The sequence below is a fragment of the Triticum urartu genome, chromosome 3A (genome assembly GCF_056163025.1).
Source record: "Triticum urartu cultivar PI428250 chromosome 3A, HENAU_Tu73, whole genome shotgun sequence".
Classification (NCBI taxonomy): domain Eukaryota; kingdom Viridiplantae; phylum Streptophyta; class Magnoliopsida; order Poales; family Poaceae; genus Triticum; species Triticum urartu.
Window position 1 is genome coordinate 4,214,576 of NC_141875.1, and position 24,001 is coordinate 4,238,576.

At 45.1% G+C, this 24,001-nt stretch overlaps 2 protein-coding genes across 2 annotated transcripts; both read right to left on the reverse strand.

Annotated features, from left to right (window-relative positions):
- Positions 1-8,896: 8,896 nt before the first annotated feature.
- Positions 8,897-9,580, reverse strand: LOC125547462 (pectinesterase inhibitor-like). The gene has a single exon (XM_048711325.2). The coding sequence runs from the start codon at positions 9,504-9,506 to the stop codon at positions 8,964-8,966; it is 543 nt and encodes a 180-aa protein (XP_048567282.2). The 5' UTR covers positions 9,507-9,580; the 3' UTR covers positions 8,897-8,963.
- A 5,152-nt stretch (positions 9,581-14,732) lies between these two features.
- Positions 14,733-15,413, reverse strand: LOC125547461 (pectinesterase inhibitor-like). The gene has a single exon (XM_048711324.2). It carries the CDS (start codon positions 15,405-15,407, stop codon positions 14,793-14,795), a length of 615 nt encoding a protein of 204 aa, XP_048567281.2. The 5' UTR covers positions 15,408-15,413; the 3' UTR covers positions 14,733-14,792.
- Positions 15,414-24,001: the final 8,588 nt, after the last annotated feature.

Here is a 24,001-nt window from a genome sequence, read left to right on the forward strand (position 1 = left end):
ATTTAGCATTCTTGCTTATCAGTTTGATTGACCTCTATTTCTTGTAAAGTGGTTGTGGCAGGAACAAGGGAATGATTTCTGTGGATACTACATCTGCGAGTCCATCCGCCACACGACCTGTGAGCGGGGCGGGTACTCTAACGAACAATATGAAGTACGTAAATAACAACATTCACAATTTTATTTTATTACCATCATTTGTGTTGAGTTTCATTCATTCATATATATATGTATTGACCCCCTTCTTCAAATTAGATGTTTCGGAAGCGGGATGAACTCCTAGCACCAGCTCGCATGCGAGCAATTCAAGAGGAATTGGCGGCATTCTTTCTTGACCACGTGATCCCTGAAGACGGAGAATTCTATGTGGACCCTGAGTCCGTATGATTATATTTGTAAGAGATAATTATTGTATATATGTAGCCGGTAGTGTCAGATAGATATACGAGAACTTGTTGTTCGACCAATCTCTCAGAGAAGGAGAGGTGGTCGATATCACTTCTCTCTGTATGCATATATGTTCATGACGATCTTCTGTTTCCTTCGTTTGCTTACTAGCTAGCCAGCGTGTCTAGTCCTCTCTATACGTATGTATAGTACGTAGCGTCGACCAAGCACGGACATAAGAGAGGACACTTCTCTCTATTAATTATAGCTAGCTAACACAATATATGAAACACCTAAATTAACCCCCCAAAACCCCCAACCCCCCCCCCCCCCTTTCAAAAAAACAAAAACCCCAGCCACAGAAATGCTGACGCGTGGATGCCTATTGGTCCCGGTTGGTGCCACCAACCGGGACCAAAGGGTCTCCTGACTGGGCTCTGCGCACTGCCCACGTGGAGGGCCTTTAGTCCCGGTTCTGGATTGAACCGGGACTAAAGGGGGGAGGTATTAGTACCGACACTTTAGTCCCGGTTCCGGAACCGGGACTAAAGGCCCTTACGAACCGGGACTATAGGCCCTTTTTCTACCAGTGTATAGAGTACTAGTCATCAACCAGTGCCTCTTCATGGCCTAGTTTTTTAAATATACATTGGTTCAATACTTTGGTAACTTTTTTGTTTCCATCAAGTAGAAAAATACATTTGTTGTGTGCGAACCATTGTGGGAATGATGAATATGAAAATGGAGAAATAATATCTTGGAAGTTTAATAATCGTTAGAAGATGGTTATTTTTCATTTTACAACAAATGGGAAAACGAAAACGCTAATATGTGTTGGCATCCCGAAACATAGCCCAAATATCCTACAAGTAACTTAAGTATGAATGGTAAGTATATATAATAATTAATTTAGTTAATCATTTATTATTTTTCTCCATCCTTTTTCCTTGTCAATTAACACATCCCCAGTTATTTCATATGTTTCTACCCACATTCCTTTTGTATTAACTTTCCATCGCAATACTTAATGTCTATTAGCTCTTCTTGAAGTTATTTGAATTTCCATTCGTATAGGCTGATTGAAATTGCTTCTCAATGGCAAAGTGTGTGATAGAAGGTATGGTTAAATTGAAGGAATTAAAGCCAGCAATATTCTCCTTCTGAACTTTATCACAGAGAGCATTCTCATATTGGCTAAAAAATACGTCAATGCAGCCGCTTTATTAATTATTCACAAAGAGACCTTACAAAGTAATACATCGGTAAGGCTGAAGCCTTTGTCTAGACAACATCTGTCGCTACTCCTATCCAGTTGATGAAGGGATGCTGATAGTCTGGGCATAATACCAAACAGACTTAACATCTAAGACCTGAGGCCCCAACCAAAAAAATACGTCAGTGTAGCTTTTGCATTAACATAACCATCAAAGAAGGCATTCATACTCTCACTACATTGTTTAGTAGACATACCTGCCAACAAGGCATCTTTCACAAATGTTGGAACCCAACGATGCCGATGCTCATAAAGCCCTTTAAGCCATTCATTATCACCAAGACTATATTTCTCAATCATATGCATCCAAGCAACTTCAAACTCTGTAATTGTTAATGAATCATGAATAGTGTGTGTGTATTTGCCGATTTTGTTGATGTTAATAATGTCCTTACTGGCATAGTTATCAAGGATTGTTCTTTCCGTCTCAGAGAAATGTGTTCAAAGTGAACTCTCCTCAGGGATCACACTTATTTATGAACTTATATAAGCCCTTTAGTTGATTTTTTCAATGGCTGGAATCCAAAAGCATTATGAGATTTGCCGCGTATCATTATCTGTAAAAAAAGGTCATCATCTCCTGAAGCCATAAAAAAGTGTATGTGTTGTATTAGGGAAGAACGACACGGAAAATTGACCATAACCAAACTAATTGCCTTACTATTGAATATCACATATTATATTATGCTTATGTGATGTGTTTCTGTGCTGCTTGGAGAAAAACACAAATTGCTGATACCGGGTGCCTTACTACTAATTAGATTGTATTTCGTTATTGAATGTGTTCCTATGCTATCGTGGATATAGAAATTTCAAAATACAATGACTTGGGTACATGAGCCACATCGTTATCTTTTGAATGTCCCCTTCGGTTATGGTTTGCAGCATATAAACTTCAGACCCATTTTTTCCCATGGCAACGCACATGCAATCGCAGGGCCATTGGCGGCCCCGCTGGCCTTGACTAACGTGTGAAGGGATGATGCCCTTGATCTGATGCTCAGGCAGCTGGGCCTCGGCAAGGACACCTGCCCCATGCCAACGCACTCACGTGCTCCCGTTGGCCAAATTGATGGGTAGATGAGTAGCAAGAGGCCATGGGTTGCATTGGGTCGGACCTTCTCGAGACCAAGACTGTTGTGCCCTACCGTCGTGGGAGGCCATTACGGTGAGCGTGAACAATCGGGCTTCACTGCAGGGCTAGGATGGATCCCTAGTAAGGGCAAAAGGGTGCCAACCAACACATGGTAGTATCCCATTGCAACGCACGGGCCATTTTCCTAGTTATAAATAAAAACACAAAATTGAGTGTGGTTTTACCAGCATAAGGTGAGAGCGGTTACATAATTGTACTAGTGTCAAAAGAAAAATAGTTTGCTTCGAACGGATTTTAGATGAATTGAGTATCTACTACACAATAATTGTCTCCGTTTCATTTTTGTGTGGAAATCACCCTAGAACTATATTAAAGAACAACAGTGATACAAGGCACCCCAGCGAATAAGAAATTCACAATTGGGCCTGACCTTGGACCTGGAGAAGGATTAGCCAGAGATGGGAAGTCTTCAAAGTTACGGTCCACATGGACCAACACGTTAGTGAGGAAGTAGATCAAACCAGCACCATCTTCATCGCCTCCCTCGCCGCTGAGCCAAAGAGACACAATCCTGGAATCACTCTTGTACAGGAAACCGCATACCTCGTCAACAGCGCCCGAGCAAACGCCAATGAAGTGGGGAAGGAGCCGCGACACAAAATCCTCCGCCTTGGTCACTGCCACCGCCACGCCAGCCAAGAACAAGAACCCTAGCCTCACCGCACCGGAGGTATGGCAGGAATCTACCTCCCCGAGCCCAACAGCATGGCCACAAGGACAACGTCAGGAAGAGGAATGAGATCGGGGAACATTAGCGACCATGCCACCGCCACCTCTTCCAAATCGATGGCGCACCACACAAACCTATCCTCCACGGCTCACCTACATCGTCGAAGACGACCACACCAGGATGGGGGTGAAGTTGCGGGATTTATTCCACTCGACACCGTCCCCGCGATCACGGCGGTGCGGCTGACACACGAACCCCAACACCTGTCTACAACCGAAAAGGGCGGACCAGGGTCCCCAACCCTCACGCCATAGCGGCAGATGGGGGAAGGTGAACCGCCAGCCTCGCCGGCGGAGGGAAACGAAGACCTCTGGTTCGCCTCTCTCTAACTGTGGCAGGGAGACTGTCTCCGTTTCATGCATCCTGCAACAGTAAAATAAGAAAGTAGCGTTGCCCCTTACATGCATGAAAAAAATAGAGATAAAAAAGCCAATCACTCCGTGTCAAAGTGAACATGCCAAGGGGGCGTCAGCTTGATAGATTCAAGTTGTACCGCCACATAATATAGAATGAAAAAGAAGGCCCACAACGATGCTTGGCATGAAGATCGCCACAATCAACCAATATTTGCGGTTTAATATGAGAGATGGCTCACCACCCTCGCCGGGTGGTTATCCACGGGCCCGGAAACGTGCTTATAAACCGCTCCTGCGTCCTGTCCCTAGGCGATGCGGTACTAATAGTTGTTGGATGTGGCAGGGGTTACCATTTTAGTTTGCACTGTGAATGTAGCTAGGCGTTGTTTTGTTGGTGCACTACGTGGTAGCTCTACATATCTTATACAGTACTCCCTCCATTTCTATAACACTATATAGTGTGGGAATAACTATGAATGTAGGCCATCCGATCTGCACATTCAATGGCCAGGATGTGGCAAATCCCTACAATGCAAGCCTTTGATTTTGGCATCTAATGGTTGAAAAGCGTTGCACCTTTCTCGCTCACCTTCTCTACGGCATCGCCTCCTCACCTACTAGCCACCGCTATTTCTTCTTCCATGGCATCGTTGTCATCCAGCCTCTCCTGAATAAATGAACCATCATGACACATATGCCTCACCACATCCACCGATTCTCCGTTACCTTGCTTTGTTGCCGAAAGTTCATTCCCCATTTGCTAGCGCGAGCAAAAAATTCATGCTGGCTCAGCCGCCCGCTAGCCCATCATGCACAGCTCCCATCTTCTCTAGAGGGTCTACCTAGAAGCCGTCGTCGCGGGTATCAGCCACAGCCATGGTGGCTGGGAGGTGGCCGCCGGAGATAGCTGCCTGGGAGGCCCGCACAACTATAGTCCTTTGAGCGGTGGCTAGGTCACATCGACATGGTGAGGAACAATAGCGATAGGAGGATGTGGTAGAGAAGATGTGAAGAACATGTGCGGCAGATCTAAGACACAGAACGAGCGAAGAGAAGCAGCAAGGGAAGAGAAGAAGAGACGGGAGAGTTCGAGAGATGCGTACAGATTGGACTTGCTCAGCATAGAGTCATGAAGCGCAGGTCGTTCATGGGCCTGCTCGGATGGGCAAGTGGGCTATAGTGGAATTGTTTCTTCTAAAAATCATGACCTGGTCCAATATTGGCCTCAATGAAGGGAGCAACTAGTTAACGAGCGCTCCTTCGGGAGCCTCGCAACGATCAGCGCCACTTGGCGCGCTCTCAGTCATTCGCCACTTGACGCGCTCTCAGTCATTCGCCACGTGTCGCGCTCTGGACGCTTCCTTCGGATTTTGTTTTTTTAATTTTCCCAACGCGTTTTCGGCTTTTTAAATGGTTTTTCCGGGGTTTTCGACGTTTTGGTTTTTCTCCGGTCTTCTTTAGCTTTTCGATTAAAAAAATTTGAAAAAAACATTTGCGTGAAAAAACGCGTTTTCTTTTTTTCCTTTCGCGAAAGTCACGGTTTTTTTCCGCGAGAGGCACGGTTGTACTTTAGCGAGAGTCACGGCCGTGCCTCTCGGAAACGAAAAAAACACGTTTTCTGGTTTTTTTTCTTTCTTTCGCGAGAGTCACGGTTTTGCTTCCGCGAGAGGCACGGTTGTGCTTTCGCGAGACTCACGGCCGTGCCTCTCGGAAAAGGAAAAACAAAACGCGTTTTCTGTTTTTTTTTCTTTCGCGAGAGTCACGGTCTTGCTTCCGCGAGAGGCACGGTTGTGCTTTCACGAGAGTCACGGCCGTGCCTCTCGGAAAGGGAAAAACAAAACGCGTTTTCTGTTTTTTTTTCTTTCGCGAGAGTCACGGTTTTGCTTCCGCGAGAGGCACGGTTGTGCTTTCGCGAGAGTCACGGCCGTGCCTCTCGGAAAGGGAAAAACAAAACGTGTTTTTTGTTTTTTTTTCACGAGAGTCACGGTTTTGCTTCCGCGAGAGGCACGGTTGTGCTTTCGCGAGAGTCATAGTTTTGCTTCTGCGAGAGGCACGGTTCTGCTTTCGCGAGAGTCACGGCCGTGCCTCTCGGAAAGGGAAAAACAAAACGCGTTTTTTGTTTTTTTTTTCTTTCGCGAGAGTCACGGTTTTGCTTACACGAGAGGCACGGGTGTGATTTCGCGAGAGGCACGGGCGTGCCTCTTTCGGAAAGGGAAAAAACCGTGCTCCTGGTTCGGTTTTTTCGCCCGGTTTTTTTCGTCCGGTTTTTTCGTGAAAAAAAAGTTCATCAAAACCTATCAACATGGGATCTAGTTTTGAAGATCTTGACGCGAGGAATCCAATGATGAAAACGGTTCGAGATTTGGACACACGGTTTAAAAGATAAAACGTTTTGAATAAACAGATCTACGAAAAAAGCGAAAACTCCCTGGTTGCGACAAGTGGCGCGCTGCATGTGCGCCACTTGTCGCGACCTGAGAAAGTGGAGTGTTCTTTGCAACGAGTACTCCTTAATTAATGATTTCGCTGAATGAATGGTCTACCACTAAAAGGAAATCTCACAGTAGGCTAACGTACAGCCTCAGAAGTTCTAAAAAAAACGTACGGCCTCGGAATCCCTAAAAAATTACAGCCTCAGAAAACGTGACATATTTAGCTCTAATATAAATCACCACATAATTGGAACACATGACATAATAGTTTTTTTCTTTTTTGTGAAAATGACATAATAGTTTTCACATTATACCCCCGAAAAAAAGAAATGCAACATAAGAAAGTCCATATAAGCATACATGATATTTTCAATCAATTTTTACAGATTTACCATGCATATTTTGCACTTTATGAAATGCCAACATGAATTGTTGACATGCATTGCTATGAACGTGCAAAGCACGTGCCACTTACTAGTTTATTTAGTCCGTGAATTAGCTTTGGTCAAAGTCAAGCTTTGTAAACTTTGACAAAGTTTATAAACAAAAATATAAACATATACAATAACAAATCCATACCGTTAGATTCATTAATGAATGTACTTTCACATCATATAGATTTGTTATTATAAATGTTTATATTTTTTCTGTAAACTTGGTCAAACTTTACGAGGTTTGACTTCAGTCAAACCTAATATGCAGAGTAAACAAAAACGGAAGGAGTAGTATATAGACGTCATATACACTTGGGAAAATCCTTATGATATGATCCCCATTAATGATGATTTGTTTATTACTTTCGCTAAATGCAATGGCATATCAAATGAGTACAATAATATACTAGCAAAATAAATGGGGATTTATTTATTAATTGTACAATGCCAAAGATTAACAAATAAATGTAGTCGCCACTTCTACTGAGTTCATAATTTGCAAATTAACATATTTTATTTCTAAGAAGAAAGGCAATTCTTGATACAAAAATCTACCAAATCAACTAACAAATATATCTTGTAACAAACAATAGTAAATGTACTGACATGAAGTATTTATCTCTGCGGATTTTCTAATTCCTATCTAGATGAGAATTTGTTATGTCGGTAATGCCTGGATAACCGACTTGACATGGACCTCTTTCGCGGCATGGGACATTGGTTTTTCACACTAGTCCGAGCACCTTTTGGTGAACCTCTTCATGATAGGTGGAATCTCTCCTATTTCAATCCATCTTCCAGAGTTGGTAATTGGCAAACCTAATTAAGTAATTGCTCTCAAAATAAAGAGGCACCACACCCAAGGTTTTCCTGATCATCAGATGCACGTTATCCGGGCATTTCTTGCTAAATAGGTGGGATCACTTAGAGGGGGATAGCAACTACTCCCTGAAAAAGAACAATTTACTAACATTGGCTAGCTGACATTGGCTAGCGTATTTCGGAGTTGTACATGGTTAACCCTAAGCCCTGAAAAGAACAATTTACTGACATTGGCTAGCCATGGACCGACCCGCAACTCAGATATCTCTATACTACTTTAAAAGGGTAGTGTTTTTTTCCTGCCGGGGAGAGTACTTTGTCCAACCTTACTTACCTTTCCCCTCACTCTCTCCGTTTGATTTTCCCTTTTATCTCTTTTTTTTAACTGTCTTAACTGTCCCACCTTTTATCGACTTACTTTTTATGTAAGACAATTAATTCTTACGAAACAAAATACTAAATTTTATTTAGGTAGGTAAATCATTGAAGGATATGATAAATATTTATTTACATAATCACATTAATATGAGCAGGTAATCATGGGCCAACTTACTAGAATATTTATGTCTCGTTGCAACGCACAGAAAACTATCTAGTACATGTAAAAAAAAGGGACTACTTGGGTCTAACCACCGTGATGCGATTTGAGTGACTGCAACTAGTGGGTGGATGGCCATGCAAGGCAACCGTATGGCCCACACATTCTTTCATTTCTAATAGTAATAGTCAATGTGTACGTGTAATGAACGTTAATTTAATTTGGAAGTATATTAAGTGCATGCAGATATTAAGTAAGATATTATTTGTGTGTTATTATGTGATTAACATCAGGAGTATATTTGGCATGAAATTAACTGCACGCTAAACGTGTTGAGCACTCGACATTGAAACAGTCTAGGTCATTGGATTGACATGATTTGATGACCGAGATTAATTGGATCTGCCCCTTTGGGTCTTTTTATATTGGTATAGATATAGATATAGATGCAAACAAAATTGCACGAGCCGGCAGAAACAATTCTCAAAGAAATTAATTTGTGCCGAACAGATCTAACTTAAAATATAGCACCTGATGTGTGCCGCCGCCAAAAAAGTTTACGATCTCGATTGACGAGATTGAAATTGTTGTCAAAGAAACCTTGTTAGTTCGGTGACCTAGATGAGCGAACATATGTCATCATTGATACATGCATCATGCATGCTTGGTCGCTTGTAGGCACTAGCTAGTTGTCTACTTGGTAAGTTTGTGTTTTGTGTGTTGTTAAGCTCGATAATTCACAATTTCATCAATGCCAAAACATGTCGCTACATGAACAACTCACTAATTATTGAAGGGAGCGCACACATATGAGCCAAGATTTATATAGGATCGATCACTTGTGGGTAAGCAGGCCAATGAGTTCCGCCGCGACGCCACATCGCTCAGTCATCTGGCGATCTATCTTTGACACGGGGGAGTTCTTGCCGATCATCTTGAACGCATTCTCGCAGATATCCCCGACGATCTGGGCGCCCGAAACGAGAGCCATCGCACCGACGTAGTCCCCACGGTCGAAACCGGTTCGGGCGTTGTGTTTGAGATTGTTGTCGGCGTCCTGATAGGCCCAGAGGCATTGCGCCAGCGCGCCACCCTCGGGCTTGCCTAGGCTGCCCCTATTTAGGTTGTTGATGACCCCGACGTTGTACTCAGCGGTGTCACTCGCGATCTGCAGCGCGACGCTGCCGACGTCCTGCTCCGTGCAGGCGTAGGCGCTCTTTGGGTTGACCTTCAGAACGACCATGCACAGCATGGGGTTCGTGGTCTTCAGGCACATCCGGGCGGCCACGTTGGTGTCAGCATAGGTGGCAGGGAGGCCGGAGGACACGCCGGCGAGCACAATAAGAACAATAGCTATGGATGTTGCTGCGCTTGCCATTGTGGTTTTCGGTTTGCAACTAGCTAGGCGTTGTCTCTGTTCTGTTGGTGCAGTACACTCAACTCTTTCTTATATATCTATAAGATATGCACAAGAGAAAATCTTTATGATATGATGCGCCTTCGTGATGGTATATCTATTTCTTTCGCTGCATCAAATGTAACAACAAATCAAATGAATATAGCTCATCAAACAGTGATTTAGTCATGAAATGTGCAATGCAGCAACAAATAAATGCACTTGATACTTCCGCTGAGTTTAGATCCAAGTTACTAACATTTTTCTTTATGTTGGAAAAAATTTGAAACAGAATCCTACAGATCGAGTAATAAATGTGCTCTTACAATAAATAAATAGTGAATGTACTGCCATTAATTTCGGTGAGATGGAGTATTATTAAATGACCAGCAATGGAATAGCAAATCAGCAAAAAAAATGTATGTTGAGAGATATCTGCAACCAATATTATGCGACAGTGACCACTCTGGGTAGGGTTGTGGGACAGCATTTATCCGATTTTGAAAGCTAAGGGTCAAGCATATATTGTTTCAAAGGTGATGGGGACAAACCCAAACTTGAATAATTGTTCAGAGACCAAACATATTCCCCCACATAAAGTAAATCAAAGGGAAGAATGATTCGGCGGATATGAAGAAGATGAGGTGACTTCCACAATTGTGGATGTTGTGGCGCTCACCATTGTTGTTTGCACTTTGCACCTAGCAAGGTGTTGTTGTGTTGGTGCATCATGGCGACTCTTCTTATTTGTGGACGCCACTGTTGAAAAATCTGCCTTAATTATGCCATATTTATTCCTTTTACTACATGAGTATAATAGCAAACCAAATAAATAAATGAAGGATCTGATGAATACTAGTTGCCGCATACTCGCATAGATGTACAAAATATTTAGTGAATCAACAAATAAATGTACTCTCATTGTATATATTTAATGAGTTCCATAATTATTCTGAGAATGAAGATTCATTTCGTACCATAATAATATAGCAAATCCAAAGAGTAAATGTAGTTGGTTTCAGGATCCATATGGTGGGTTTTATTTTGAATGAAAGGTCGGTCAAATTTAGTCTGAGTGCATTTGGATCTTTGTGCTCCTTTGATTCAAAAAAATCGTACTCCCTCCGATCTATATTAATTGACGCATACTTAGTACAACTTTGTACTAAAGTTGTACTAAGTATGAGTCAATTAATTAGGATCATAGGGAGTACTCCTCCAGTCCTTTTTACTCTGCATATTAAAATTCTCTGAAGTCAAACTTCACAAAGTTTGACCGTATTTATATGAAAAAATATCAACATCTGCCATGCTTAAGTTATACAATATGAAACTTTAAGTCATGACACATCTATTGATATTGATTTCAGATTGTGAATGTTGGTACTTTTTTCTATAAAGTTGGTCAAACTTTACGAGGCTTGACTTCAGTCAAATCTTATATGCGAACTAAAAAGGACCGGAGGGAGTAGTATTTTGTAAGGTTATGTTTAGTTCCATAGGATTTTTTCCTATGCAGACCATTTGATTCATAGGATTTGAATCCTCAATCATAGTTACACGTTTGTTAGGCCATTGGCAAGGCTCCAACTGAACCCCTTGAGTCCAGCCTTTTTATGCCCGGCCGAACACGACACAAATACGTAAAGATACTAAAGTGCCTAGTTTTTCATATACTTTTTCTCTGTTTTTTACTTGTTGTCAGTGCTTGAAGGCCACAAAAATATGTAGAGAGAAGGTTCTGCATCTATTGATCTTTCCTTACCCATTCCGAAATAATGACAGAGGGCGATAAAGGAAGGGGACCAGGCCGTCTTCACTTCTACCGTGCCAACAATCCCATGTCTATGCCATCCCTTTCCTCCATCTCCCTTGATCGCCAAGCAAGTTCGGCGATCATGATCTGCCAAAACGCTGGATGAAGAGTTCGGTAGCCCGCGCCGTGATCATGCTCGGGAGAATATCTTATAGTCAGCAGTAAAACTGGCCAGAGACAAGAACTGGCTAGCTGGAAAAGCTCAAGGGTCGACGAGGCCTGACAGCAAGTTCTCGATTATGATGAAAATCTGAAGGACATGGCTATTTCGACGGCAACCAATAATGTGCTCACCTCACGAGTGTGACTGCTTCCTCTCAACTAGGAAGGTGTTGAGCCTATAAGTGCAAAGGTTTGTAGCAAACAATAATTTCCCTCAAGTGACCACAACCAATGATTAGTACATGCATACACAAAGACAAAACTCCCTTATGCCCTCAACGGAACTAGTGAGGTTGTCAATCTCACTAGCTTACTAGTTAAAAAAGGATTAAATGCAATGAAACCAGAAAAATGCTTGAATTTGATGGAATGTTGAACATAATGTTGAAACGAGAAACTAAAAGTGTTGATTGAGATTGAAATTTTTTTGGAAAGAAAATGGACTGGGGTCCACAGGTTCACTAGTGGTCTCTCTTCAAAATAAAGCACGTTGTGGTAAACAAATTATAACTGAACAACGACTAAATTACAATATTTATGACTATGACTATCCATGGCAAAATTATCATATGAGCATCACGTTCCAATATCTATAGACTGTTATCCAACTGCATCTATAGCTAATACATCACCCAAGAGCACTATCTAGCATTCATCTTAAAGTATTAAGTAAATACAGAGTATTACATTAAGTATGATGACATGAAGTAGATGATGTATTTTCTTCACCCTGTGTTCAAAGGATAACTATGCAACCATCTTTTTATTCCTAGGGGCAACAACACACTGCACACTTCGTCTCACTGCGGTAGCATACATGCAAGGTTGAACCCAAATAGCATACACAACTCCCCTCATTTGTTGCTTCCTTCTCCGGTGGGGTCATAACAACAACAGAGTCCGGTGGGGGGCAATTGTTTGGCAAGTCACATGGGCCTGCAAAGATCGAATTGTAATTTTTCTTACTCGGCGGTCTTTTGAGAAAAATTTCAAGACGCAAATCTCTCTACCCTTTTGCCGTGTCCACATGTATATTCATTGTGACCTTGTTTGATAAAACATGTGGGACGGTTCATAGGCTCGGAAAGTAGCATTGACTGTGAAGTTTTCTCTTCAAGATTTGAGTGTGGTGGCGGTTTCCCTTCTTCGCCGGTTGCATCATGTTGGCGGCTGGGTCCGATGGTGGGAAGCAGTTTGGCAAGCCACGAGATCTCAAAAGGTCGAATTTAATTTTTTATTCTTTCAGGGTCCTTTGTACAGAATCTTAAGACATCGATCTCGCATGCTTCCAGTTGCGGTATCCACGTGTGTGCAGCATAACCTTGTCGTTCGTTTAACAAAAACATGTGGCTATCATTTACAAAAATTGTTGTCAATAAATTGCCTTTCATTGGAGTATTGTAATTATAAAAAAAACTAATCCCTTCACGTGGGAGTTATATGTCAAGCTCAACACATTCAGGGAAATCACCATAGAAGACTACTTGCGTGTATACAAGTATTAATTGTACGTATTGGTATGAGATCGCTTACCACCTACTCGCCAAAAAAAGAGATCGCTTACCACCTTCGCGAAGTGGCCAGCCTTTGCGCGAGCAAACCAGATTAGGGCATTTCTAACCGATCCCTTATAACCGGTTAGAGGAGTAAAAATTCTGTTTTACTCCTCTAACCAGTACCTAGCAGATCCCTTATCCGTCGTAAGGGAGTATAATTTTTACTTCGGCCCTAACTTTCTCTCTAAATTTACTCCACCGTGCAACGGCTGAGTAAAAGGCGTGCCTCTCCTTTGCATCGCCCCCGCCTTTGCGGCGACCGCCCGCCGCTACCTCATTGCCTTCCCTGCCCCCTGCTGCCCTTTTGCCCGACGTCGAGCCCATTCGCCCCCCATCGCCGCCGCCAGAATCATGGTGAAAATGCTGTTGCCGTCACCATTGTTGATTCATCGGATTGCTTCGTTGCTTCTTCTTTTTCTGTCGGCCGCCGCATCTCACCTTGAGTGCACACTGCTGCAGGTCATTCCCTCTCATCGCCGCCAGCCTGTTTGGTCAGAAAGACACCGGTCGGCCGATGCACCACCGCTGCACTGCAATTGTTCGTCGAATTGCTTAGGTGAGTTTTTTTTATTGTTTGTTTGTGAACCGAGCCGTTTGGATTGAACCTAGCTGTTTGAATTGTAAATGAAGAGGTTGAGGGAGATGGCCTTGGAGGACTCGTCGTCATCCGAAGAGGAAGAAAACGACGATGACTTTGAAACCGTTTTAGGCATGATTTTCAATGATGATGTTCGGCAGCCGAGGAGAGGATCACAGTTTGGTCGTGTACACATCAACCGTGATAGAGCGGAGGGTCATGCCAAGATCATGAGAGACTACTTTGACCCAAAGCCAACCTATCCGGAGAAGTACTTTAGCGGGCGCTTTCGGATGCACACAAGTCTTTTCTAACCATTCCAAAAGCCGTTGAGAGATATGATGACTGATTCAAGCTCCGGAGAAATGAATGTGGAGAGATAAGTGCAAGCTCTCTGATGAAGTGCATTGCAGCTGTTCGAGTCTTGGCATATGGGTGTTCGGCTGACGCAATTGATGACTATGTCCACATTGCTGAAGACACAATCTTGGAGGTTGTTCGAAGGTTCACTAAAGCAGTGATCGATGTCCTCGACCCGGAGTACTTCAGAGCACCAACCGAGAAAGACACCCAGAGGCTGATGACTGAGGATGAAGCAAGAGAATGGCCAGGGATGCTTGGATCACTTGATTGTATGCTAATATGTAGTTGCAGTTTATATTAGAATTGCAAAGTTTTAAACAACGGAAATTTACTCTGTTATATATAGGGGATCGGCTAGGTCCGGCCAAAACTTACTGGAGTAAATATACTTCACTAAGAGTTTACTCCACCGGATACTCCACTATTTTTAGGGGATCGATTAGAAATACCCTAAATACACCAGGTTTATCTGCCGAGTGGTGCCCGGGGAGTGGACGCCGAGAGGGAGGTGCGGTCAGAAATGGGATAGTCATCGTTGCTGTGATGCGTGCTGCTAGCTACTACCGCTCTTAACTGGGTTGTCTGTCATGTGGGCGCTGCCTTATCATGAAGGCTAAACTTAGCCAATTGCGCATAACCCAAGACAGGAGTAGATCTTCTCGCAAAAAGAAAAAGAAGAACTTGAGGGAAGAGGTGTTTCGCTGCATTATCAGTTTATCACCATAACATGTCCAGAGTCCAGACACAACCGTTTATTTATTGACAGCAACATGCATAGAAAAACGAGCCAAGAATTATTCCGATCGCTTGGAGGCAAGCAGATCCATGAGGTCGGCGGTGACAGCACAGCGCTCTGTCATCTGGCGATCCAAGTCGGCCAGGGGGGACTTCTTCTTGATCGCCTTGAACGCGTCCTCACACATATCACCGGCGTCCTTGGCGAGCAAGATGACCTTGGACGCGCCGGCATAGTCCAAAAAGTCGAGGGCAAGGCGCGCTTGGAGCTCAAGGTCGTTGTCGGCTTCGAGATAGGCTTGCTTGCAAACGGCCAGCGCTTCCTCCTCCGGCGTGCCCTCTTTGCCCTCGAACAGCAAGTCGACGATTACCCTAGTGTTGTTGTAGACAGTGTCGATGGCGATCAGCAGCGCGTTGCTGGCGAGGCCGTACAGGTTCATGGCGCCGTCGGTCCTTCGGTCGGCGCGCAGCATGGCCACGCAGATCGCGGGGGTCTTGGTCTTCTTGCACGTCCTGGAGATGAGGCCGGCGTCGGCGTCAGCGACGGGAAGGACGTCAGAGGACACGGCTGCGAGCACGACGAGAGCCATTGCTACAGTTGTTGCCGTGCTCGCCATTGCTGTTTGTGCTTTGCACTTAGCTAGGCGTTGCTGTTGTGTTGGTACAGTATACATGGCGACGCTTTCTTCTCTATATAAGAAGCCACGCAGGACAGGTTGCCTTAATTGTGCTACATATATTTATTCTTTTTCTACCCTATGTAATCTATATCTATATCTATATTTATATCTACACTTATATTTATATCTATACCTCTAATAATAAAGAAGATATTGCTTCTGACGGTATGTCATGAAAATTGTCTCTAAAGTTGCAAAATATTAACCAGCAATACCACCCGTAAGTAGAAAAATGATTTTTTTTAGAGTCACCGACTGTTGCGTATCATTCATATAAAGATACCCCCTCAAAAATCAAATGCGCACATGCTGCCCACTCGCTAGAACCGACCAAACTCTTCTTGCGGGGAGACCTGGGTTTGATTCCTAAGTTGCACAGTCTTGCAATTTTGGCCCAGCTATTCTTTTAACCTTTCTTTTTTTGTCAGATTCAAATATATTTTTAAAGATTAATATTTTCAATCCGTAACTCCAAATTTAGCACATTATAAATCAAAATCACTCGGAAAAATGTGTACATTCTAAATATGATATTATTTTGTATGTTACTCATTTCTAAAAATATGTTTATGTTGTACCCTCAATTAATACTTTTCTACAAACACATATATCTGCAAGAAAAAAATAATGCACTTATGCACATGCTATCGTTGAGTACTAAAATGTATTTGCTACTTTTAGCCTAATGCACTATTTGTTGCGCATCATCGAGGAACATCAGCAATGGCATGAATTGATACCAACAACTAGGTAGATATTTCTATTGTCTAATAAATTGGACACAATTTTAGTACACTTTAAAAATCAGCCCACCTTTACAATACCACTTATCATGTTGTTTCTTGTATGGCTTCCATGAAAGTTTTCAACGGATTTGTCAAAGTCGTCGAGTGTGTATGAGTGGTGATTTTTTTCTCCTGTTGCAACACACGGGCATATTTGCTGGTAGAGTATCAAATAAATAAATAAGGGATCTAACTAGGTATAGCATAGTGATAAATGTACAGAGTGTTTAGCAAATCAACTAAATAAATGAAGGATCCCATGAGTGCTACTAGTTGTAGAATAGTGATAAATGTACGAAGTATTTGTCAAATCAACAAATAAATGTAGGACCCCACAACGTCAGATTTGGATCTTTCTATTATTCAACAATTCATTCGAATGGGGGGAGTACTATTATTCATTTGATTTACTATTAATATCATGTAGCAACAAGGATAAATACATAATGATTAAGATGGATAATAGCATAAGGATTTTCTACTACGCAACGTCTTATATATAGAAGAAAGAGTCGCCATATATTGCACCAGCGCAACAACGCCTAGCTAGGTTCGAAGTGCAAACTGCAATAGCGGGTGCTGCAACAACATCCGTATTTATGGTTCTTGCCATGCTCGCCCTTGTGTCCAATGGGCTAACCAGAGTCCACGGCGATGCTGCCTTCATCTATCGCACATGCAAGAAGACCCGAATGCCACGTTGTGCACCGACATGCTCAGGCTCGATGAAGGGAGAGCCAACAAAGCCTCCACGGTGCACGACCTCGCCAGCCTCGCGCTGGAGATAGCCACTGATGCCACCAACTTCTACTACACGATGATCAGAGATGGAACCAGGCATAGCGAGGGAAAGATGTGGGGCATGATGTTCAACTGCCTCGGAGCCTATACTGATGTTGTAGATGACCTCAGCACTGCCAAACCAACCTTCGATGTTGGAAAAAATGAAACGCGTCAAAGCTCATGTTAGGTGCTTAGGCCGCGGGTGATGTGTGTGATAATGCGTTAAAGCAGGCCAAAATAGATTCCCCATGGCCGAACCGAATCGCAATATGAGGGGGAAATGCGGCATCGCCGGTGAACTCATTGGCCTGCTTGTTCACAAGTTATAGATCGTAGACCATTATTGGCTCATCTATGTATGTACCTATCAATAAGTAGTTGGTCAATCCTTTATCAACATGTTTGGCCATTGACACGATCATGAAATATCTATTTGGATACCTACATTTGCATCTGTATCTTAGAAGCCCTCTCAGACATCCGCAGTTGAGCCAAATATTGTTGGCTGTCAGATTTTTTTGAGCAAATATTGGCCGTTCACTAGTGTAGAACCGGGCAATAGCACCGGTTCGTAAGGCCCTTTAGTGCCGGTTTAGGAACCGGCACTAAAGTTTCGGCACTAAAGGCCCCCCCCCCTTTAGTACCGGTTCAGCACGAACCGGTGCTAAAGGGGATCCACGTGGCACGAGCCAGCTCCGGAGGCCGGGAGCCCTTTAGTACCGGTTGGTAACACCAACCGGTACTAAATGGTTGTGTGTTTTTGTTTTATTTTGTATTTTTCAATTAAATTTGTGTTATCAATTTAATTTAGGATTGTTTTACGTTATAATAAGTTGAAGTCGTCATCATCATCATCATCATCATCATCGCATATTAATAAATAAATAAACTCTAGCTAGCTAAAAATCATCATAGTCGTCTAATTACCACTATTTAATCATCATAGTCATTACCGCTAGCTATCTAATCATCATCAACGCTGGCTAGCTTAAAGAGGAAACATTCACTTTGTAACAGAAGCAAAGATATCATCAAGTTCAACATAATCATCACCAACATCGAAGTTCAGGATACGGACATGAGACAAGTACTAATTAAGAGTATGAACTAGTAGCTATTGATCCTGCTGCTCCCTCTCAGGTAGAATAGCATAGAACATGTATAGCTCTCCTGATTCATCATACTGGAGCATGCAGATGAATCTGTCTCCTAATATTGGGTTGCGCTTCTCCTTGCTGCCCCCTAGTACTTCTCTGCGATCGTTAACAATTTTGCTCCAATCTTTCACTATTAAGCATTCTTCGCTTTCAGAAATCCTGAATGCACTCATGTGCAATGTAGGAAATCTTGGTCGTAAGCTAACCATTGACATGCGACCTTTTGTCTCGATCCACTGAGGCACAACTGTCATCGGAAGTCCCTGTTGAAGAACATCGTATAGTAATTAATATACTAAGCAATGAAAGTTTAGCTTCAAAAATAATGTATGCAAAAGATGCACTAATTAAGGACAAATATTTAAAATCTTACCATCTTTCGATTATAGATGTGACCGTAGTTCAATACGATCACCATTGGTCGCACGTTTTGAGTACTAACATTTCTAAGTTCAGGAAAAAAAATTGTCTTGACAGTATTAAGATCCTCAAGCCATGAAACATAATGACTTATCTCCTCGCAGTTTAGTTGAGCCCCGGGGCAGTAGTAGGTCCTGCCTACCAAGCGCCGGACATGTTTGCTTGAACCGAAATAAGCTGACAATACAAATTAGTTGTCAACTATCTTTGAATAAACTGTATGAAAGACATAAACATATGCATGCATGGTTGAGAAAAACTCACCAAATGGTAGAACTGAAGGCGTTTGCACATCGACCCAGATGTCTATATTACCTTCAATATCATCTTCCGGACGAATATCAAAGGTGATAACCATATCAGGCTCAAATGCATAAGCCTTGCATAGTGCTTGCCAAGTTTTGCATTCAAAATGGATGTATGTGTCTCCATTATATAATTTGACGTTGAAAGTATACCCATGCTCCGTCTTCAAGTAAACTCTCTTTACCTCCATATCATATATAGCACTAAAACCTATCTTATCCAAGACAAAAATTCTTGCTATTCCGCAAAAGAAGTCCGGAGTTTAAATAAGTTATTAAAAATAAAAAAGAGGTGCAATGCTGGTTAATTTGCTTCAAGCCATTCGGAATAGTGTAGACTGCACTGCACATAGCTCAGTGCAATATATGCTATTCCGCAAGGCTTGAAGCTAATCAACATGCAGTGAGCATTGCAACTCTTCGTCATTGTCTGTGCACTCACGGCTTATAAACCGCTCATACTGCCTCTCTCTTGGCGAGGTGGGACTAAAAACAACTTGCCATAACCTCATTAGTACCGGTTCGTGATACGAACCGGCAATAAATGGTGATGGTGGGGCCATAGCCTGACCGCAGGCTGACACAGCCTCTTTAGTACCGGTTCGTGGCATGAACCGGTACTAAAGGTTCGCCACGAACCAGTACTATTGATCGCCGCCACGAACCGGCACTAATGTACACATTAGTGCCGGCTCTAATTCAAACCGGCACTAATGTGCTTCACGTTTGATCCTTTTTCTACTAGTGGTTGGATGAACTTGCAATCCCGCGTGGGGGCGACTAAGAGTATTGGCTGCTAATGCTATAACATTATCTCATTGGGCCCTGCCAATGTGAGCTTGGAGAGAGTGAGAATCCCTCGCTCGATCCTCCTAGACTTCTCTCTTGCGCGACATCAGCCCTGCGCCACGGCCGTAATCAACGACCACAAGCGACGGCTCTCCTCCCCGACTCACCATTCTTGATGTTGACGATAGGGCTGGAAGCGACTAAATCAACTTGTGTCAAAAACGAGCTCATCACATTCTCAAAAAAAAACAAGCTCATCGCACACAAGTAGGATCATCGGTGAACCAACCCGTGGACCATCCTCTTCCAACACCTCACCCATTCTTCTCTCTCTCTCTCTCTCTCTCTCTCTCTCCCCTCAGCAATGCCCTAGGTGCACATGCGCCGCCCTGCCACCACCATCTTTCGTCAATGCTCTATGTACTTGTGTCACGTGATAATTGTTTTTCTTTTTAGATGACTAGGAAATATGCCCGTGCATTGCATCGGGGGAAATCATATGCTTCTAGATCAGTAAGCACCAACTTTTTTTTTCTCTATTCGGATTTATATTCGGTAATGACCGGAAAAATAGATTTTTGATTTTTCTTTGGAGAAAACAAATTCGGCTGAATTTTTTTAATGGATTTTGAATTCGGTTGTTCTGCTTCAAAATATAATGGATTTTGAATTCGATTATTCTAGCGTAAGCTCAGGGTCCGAACCACCCCTTCCCCAACCCAACCCAACGAACCGGCCATTTTTTGTTGTTGTAAACTCGAAAAAAACCCATCCCCAGAAGGCACAAGAAAACATGCCTCGAGATTCACGCTCCAAATCAAGCGGATAAGAAAATCGACTATGCACAAAACTAAAGGACGCCGATAAGTCCCGAACGTTTGGGATTTGCCCATGGCAAATCGAAGGTGTTCTGTGGCAAATTATATTTATCGACCATGACAAGTTTAGCTGGTAGGTAGGGCAATTTCTCCCTCGTGTTTTTATTATTATTTACCAGGAAATTGCCGTGCATGACAACTAAATTTCCTATCCTTGCCTCAAGTAAAGTTGCCATAAAAAAGTTCGACCGAACATTCGGGATTTATCATTTCCGAAACGAAAAGGGGTCAGCTTTTGTTTTAGGGAAAATGTAGTTATAGCAAAGCTTCATGTTTTCTTCCTAAAAAATAATATGGGAGGCCTAGACGAGCATTGTTTTGTTTCCAGTTTCCTGTTAAGATTTGTTCTTCCGGATTTGATTTTTGAATGAACAAAAAAAATGTTTTGGGGTCCAGTCCGTATCCAACACCGAGCTCTCTCTATAAAATGTTCCTTCCCTTTGAGAGGTATTTCCATACCCTGCCGCCGCCGGAGTCCTCCACCATTCCCGATCGCCAATTCGCCGTCACGCTGTTCGCAGGAGGAGGACGAGGCGCCTCCACCCGCCCCCGGGGCCATGGACCAGGAGGAGCCGGAGACCTGGAGGAGCGCCGGTGGCGGATCTTTCGGCTCCTCCGTGGTGCCGGTGGCCGCCCCGGGCGAGCACGACGCCGTGGGGCCGCAGCTCAAGTCCGGGGGAGAGGAGTGGATGTTTGCCGCGAACCGGAGCCTGCTGTGGCAGTACGCTGCAGCCGCCGCCGCCGCCGCGCTCCGGCCTCCCGTTGCCGTCTGTCGAGCCCAATCTCCGGCGGCCAGAGCCATCAAGAAGCGCAAGAAGCGGCATGACGGCGCGTTCTGGGCCGGCGTCGAGTCGACGTCGCCGTCTCCAGGGGCCTCCATGGGCGTCAATTCGCTGGACGAGATCATTGCCGTCGACCGCAGGCTGCGAGTGGACGAGGATCTTCGCCGCGGGGAGAGGTTTCTGGCCGCGGACCAGCGCCCGCCGCCGTGCTCCGCTGCCGCGGCACTCCGGCCTTCCGTTGCCATCCGCCGGGCGCGATCCCCTGCGTCCAGAGCCAGCAAGAAGCGCAAGAACCATCAGGAGCGCGAGTTCTTGGCCGGCATCGAGTCGACGTCGCCATCGCCGTGGGCAGAGGCCGCCGCGGCAAGAGCCAGCAAGAAGCGCAAGAACCACCAGGAGCGCGAGTTCTTGGCCGTCAATTCGCTGGACGAGGTGGCCGTCGCGGACCGCAGGGTGCGATGGGAGAACGATCTTGGCCGCAGGGGGAGGCTGCTGGGCGCGACCAGAGCGAGCAAGAAGCGTGAGGGCGGCGTGTTCTGGGCCGGCATGGAGTCGACGTCGTGGTCCGCGGCGGTGCCCGCCCCGGGCGTGGACTCGCTGGACGAGATCGCCGTCGTGGACGGCAAGCTCCGCGACGTCCTGCGCGGCCTCGGCGCGTCCGCCCCGGTGCGCATCTACGGGAAGCGGCTGTCCAAGTCGGACCGGGTGACCAACCAGCACCGGCTGCTCATGTCGTGCCGCAGCTGGCGGCACGGCGAGCCGTTCCCGTTCGACGAGGTGCTGACGGCGGAGGAGAGGCCGTGCGTGCAGGTGCAGGCCTACGACCGCGCGGGCCGGCCCTACGTGCTCGACTGCAAGAAGCTGGAGTGCAACAAGGCGTACCGCCTCATCGCCGGCTGGAGGAGGTTCCTGACCGAGAACGGCCTCGCCGTGGCGGACGACGCCAGGGCCGAGGACCTGGAGCCGGCCATGGTGGAGCTGTGGGCGTTCCGCTCGCCGGCGCTCACGGTGGGCGTGGCCGGCCAGCCGCGCGGCGCGCTCGGGCTCGTCATCGTGCACTACCGCCAGGGGGACGCCCCGCACGCCGACGCCGCCATCGCGGAGGTCCTGGCCGCGGCCAGGAACAGAGCGGCGATGGCATTGCCGGCCGCGGTGCCCGCGCTGGAGCACGCCGTTGGTGCCGCCCGTGAGGACTCCATAGAGGAAGCTGATGATGGACGATGGCCGGACGCGAGGGCGCTGGAGGCCGCGGAGGCGTTGCTGATGCTGAGTGAGAGTTGAGCAGATTGGTCGATCCACCATCGATGCCCAAGCTACAAACTTGCTCTGTTTCACTGCTAGAGTAGTCAGTAGGAAGAAAAAATAGCATTTTGGTTCCAGTTTAGGCGTTTTCTAGCATTGCAATCTCCATGGTTTGCACTTTGCAGAGGTGCCAAATGATATGATAGAACATGATCTACCAACACTAGTATTACCCATTGCCAACACTGCATTTCATCCTTGTGTTGCAACATGTTACGCGGAGCTTCATTTCGACGGCGTGGCGGGCTCATCAAAGTTGGAATTAACGTCCCATTCTTCTTCCTCCTCGTCCCAGGCATTTCACCGAGCGCTTGGTGAGCAGCCGAGGTAGCTCGTCTCGGCAGCTCGCCGGTAACGTCGCCTCGTTCTTCCGCGATGCAGTAGAACGCCCTGGTCTCCTGCTCTGCCGGGAACGACGCTGGCTCCCGCGAATTCCGACGCTCATGCCGTGGATCACCACCGTGGGCGCGAGCAGCCTCGACGGCGACTTCCCGGCATACGTGTTCAGCCGTCCTCGGAAACGGCAAGGACACATCACAACGGCGTGCTGTGCGGAGCGACAAGCGAGTGGCAGCCGACGGCGACCTGCTGACCTGGTGTTTGATGAAATGCCCAGTACGGGAAGGAAGAAGAAGAAATGCCTAGTCTTCTCCAGGCGGTGCTAGACGACGACATCTGGTGGTCCGGCGCAACAATCTTCAACGGCAGCCCAACCCGTCTAGGTCATTGGAGAAGATGGAGTAGGTGCATGGTCGGGGTGAAACTTTTTTTCACGTTTTCTTTATGATTCTTCAAGTTTGATCTAGGACGGCAAGGCAGAGGTATTGTAACAGTGGAAGAATAATGTTCACCCCGCTCTTTTCCCTTTCCGACGGTTTGCTTATCACAGGCGAGGGTTGTGTGGATTGTGGAGCAATGTCTCTGATGGGTCTTCTGGGATAAGTTCGGTTTTGGTATTCGTTGGATTCTATATTCAGCCGGCTTTCGTTGTCTTTGCAGTTTCTACAGGCCCTTGCCGGCGTTTTCTTCTCCCAGGCGGCGATTTATTGCGCAGATCACGATTGTCGGCTTCTGCTAGTTTGCGTCGATGACTTCCTGGACACTGCTTCTATAATCTCCTGGGTTTAAAAAGGTTTGCTCTGACGTGGTCGAGGCTAAGAGGCGGTATCAAGCTATTCTCATGGCACATCCCTGGTGGATGTAGAAGGAAGAAGATTTCAACACCGCAAAAATTTGAACGTATTTTTTCCCGCATGACTGTATTTAGTAAGAACCATGTGAGGCTTAATACATGGCCTTAGAGTATCACCAACGGTTCCCCAAAAAAAATCCCCCTAAATATAGTTTTACGAGGTGTCCATATAATCTAGCGGAGGTTGATAGGGGA

Coding starts and splice junctions, on each gene's coding strand:
- LOC125547461 (XM_048711324.2), bottom strand. CDS start 15,407: ATGTATACTGTACCAACACAACAGCAACGCCTAGCTAAGTGCAAAGCA.
- LOC125547462 (XM_048711325.2), bottom strand. CDS start 9,506: ATGGCAAGCGCAGCAACATCCATAGCTATTGTTCTTATTGTGCTCGCC.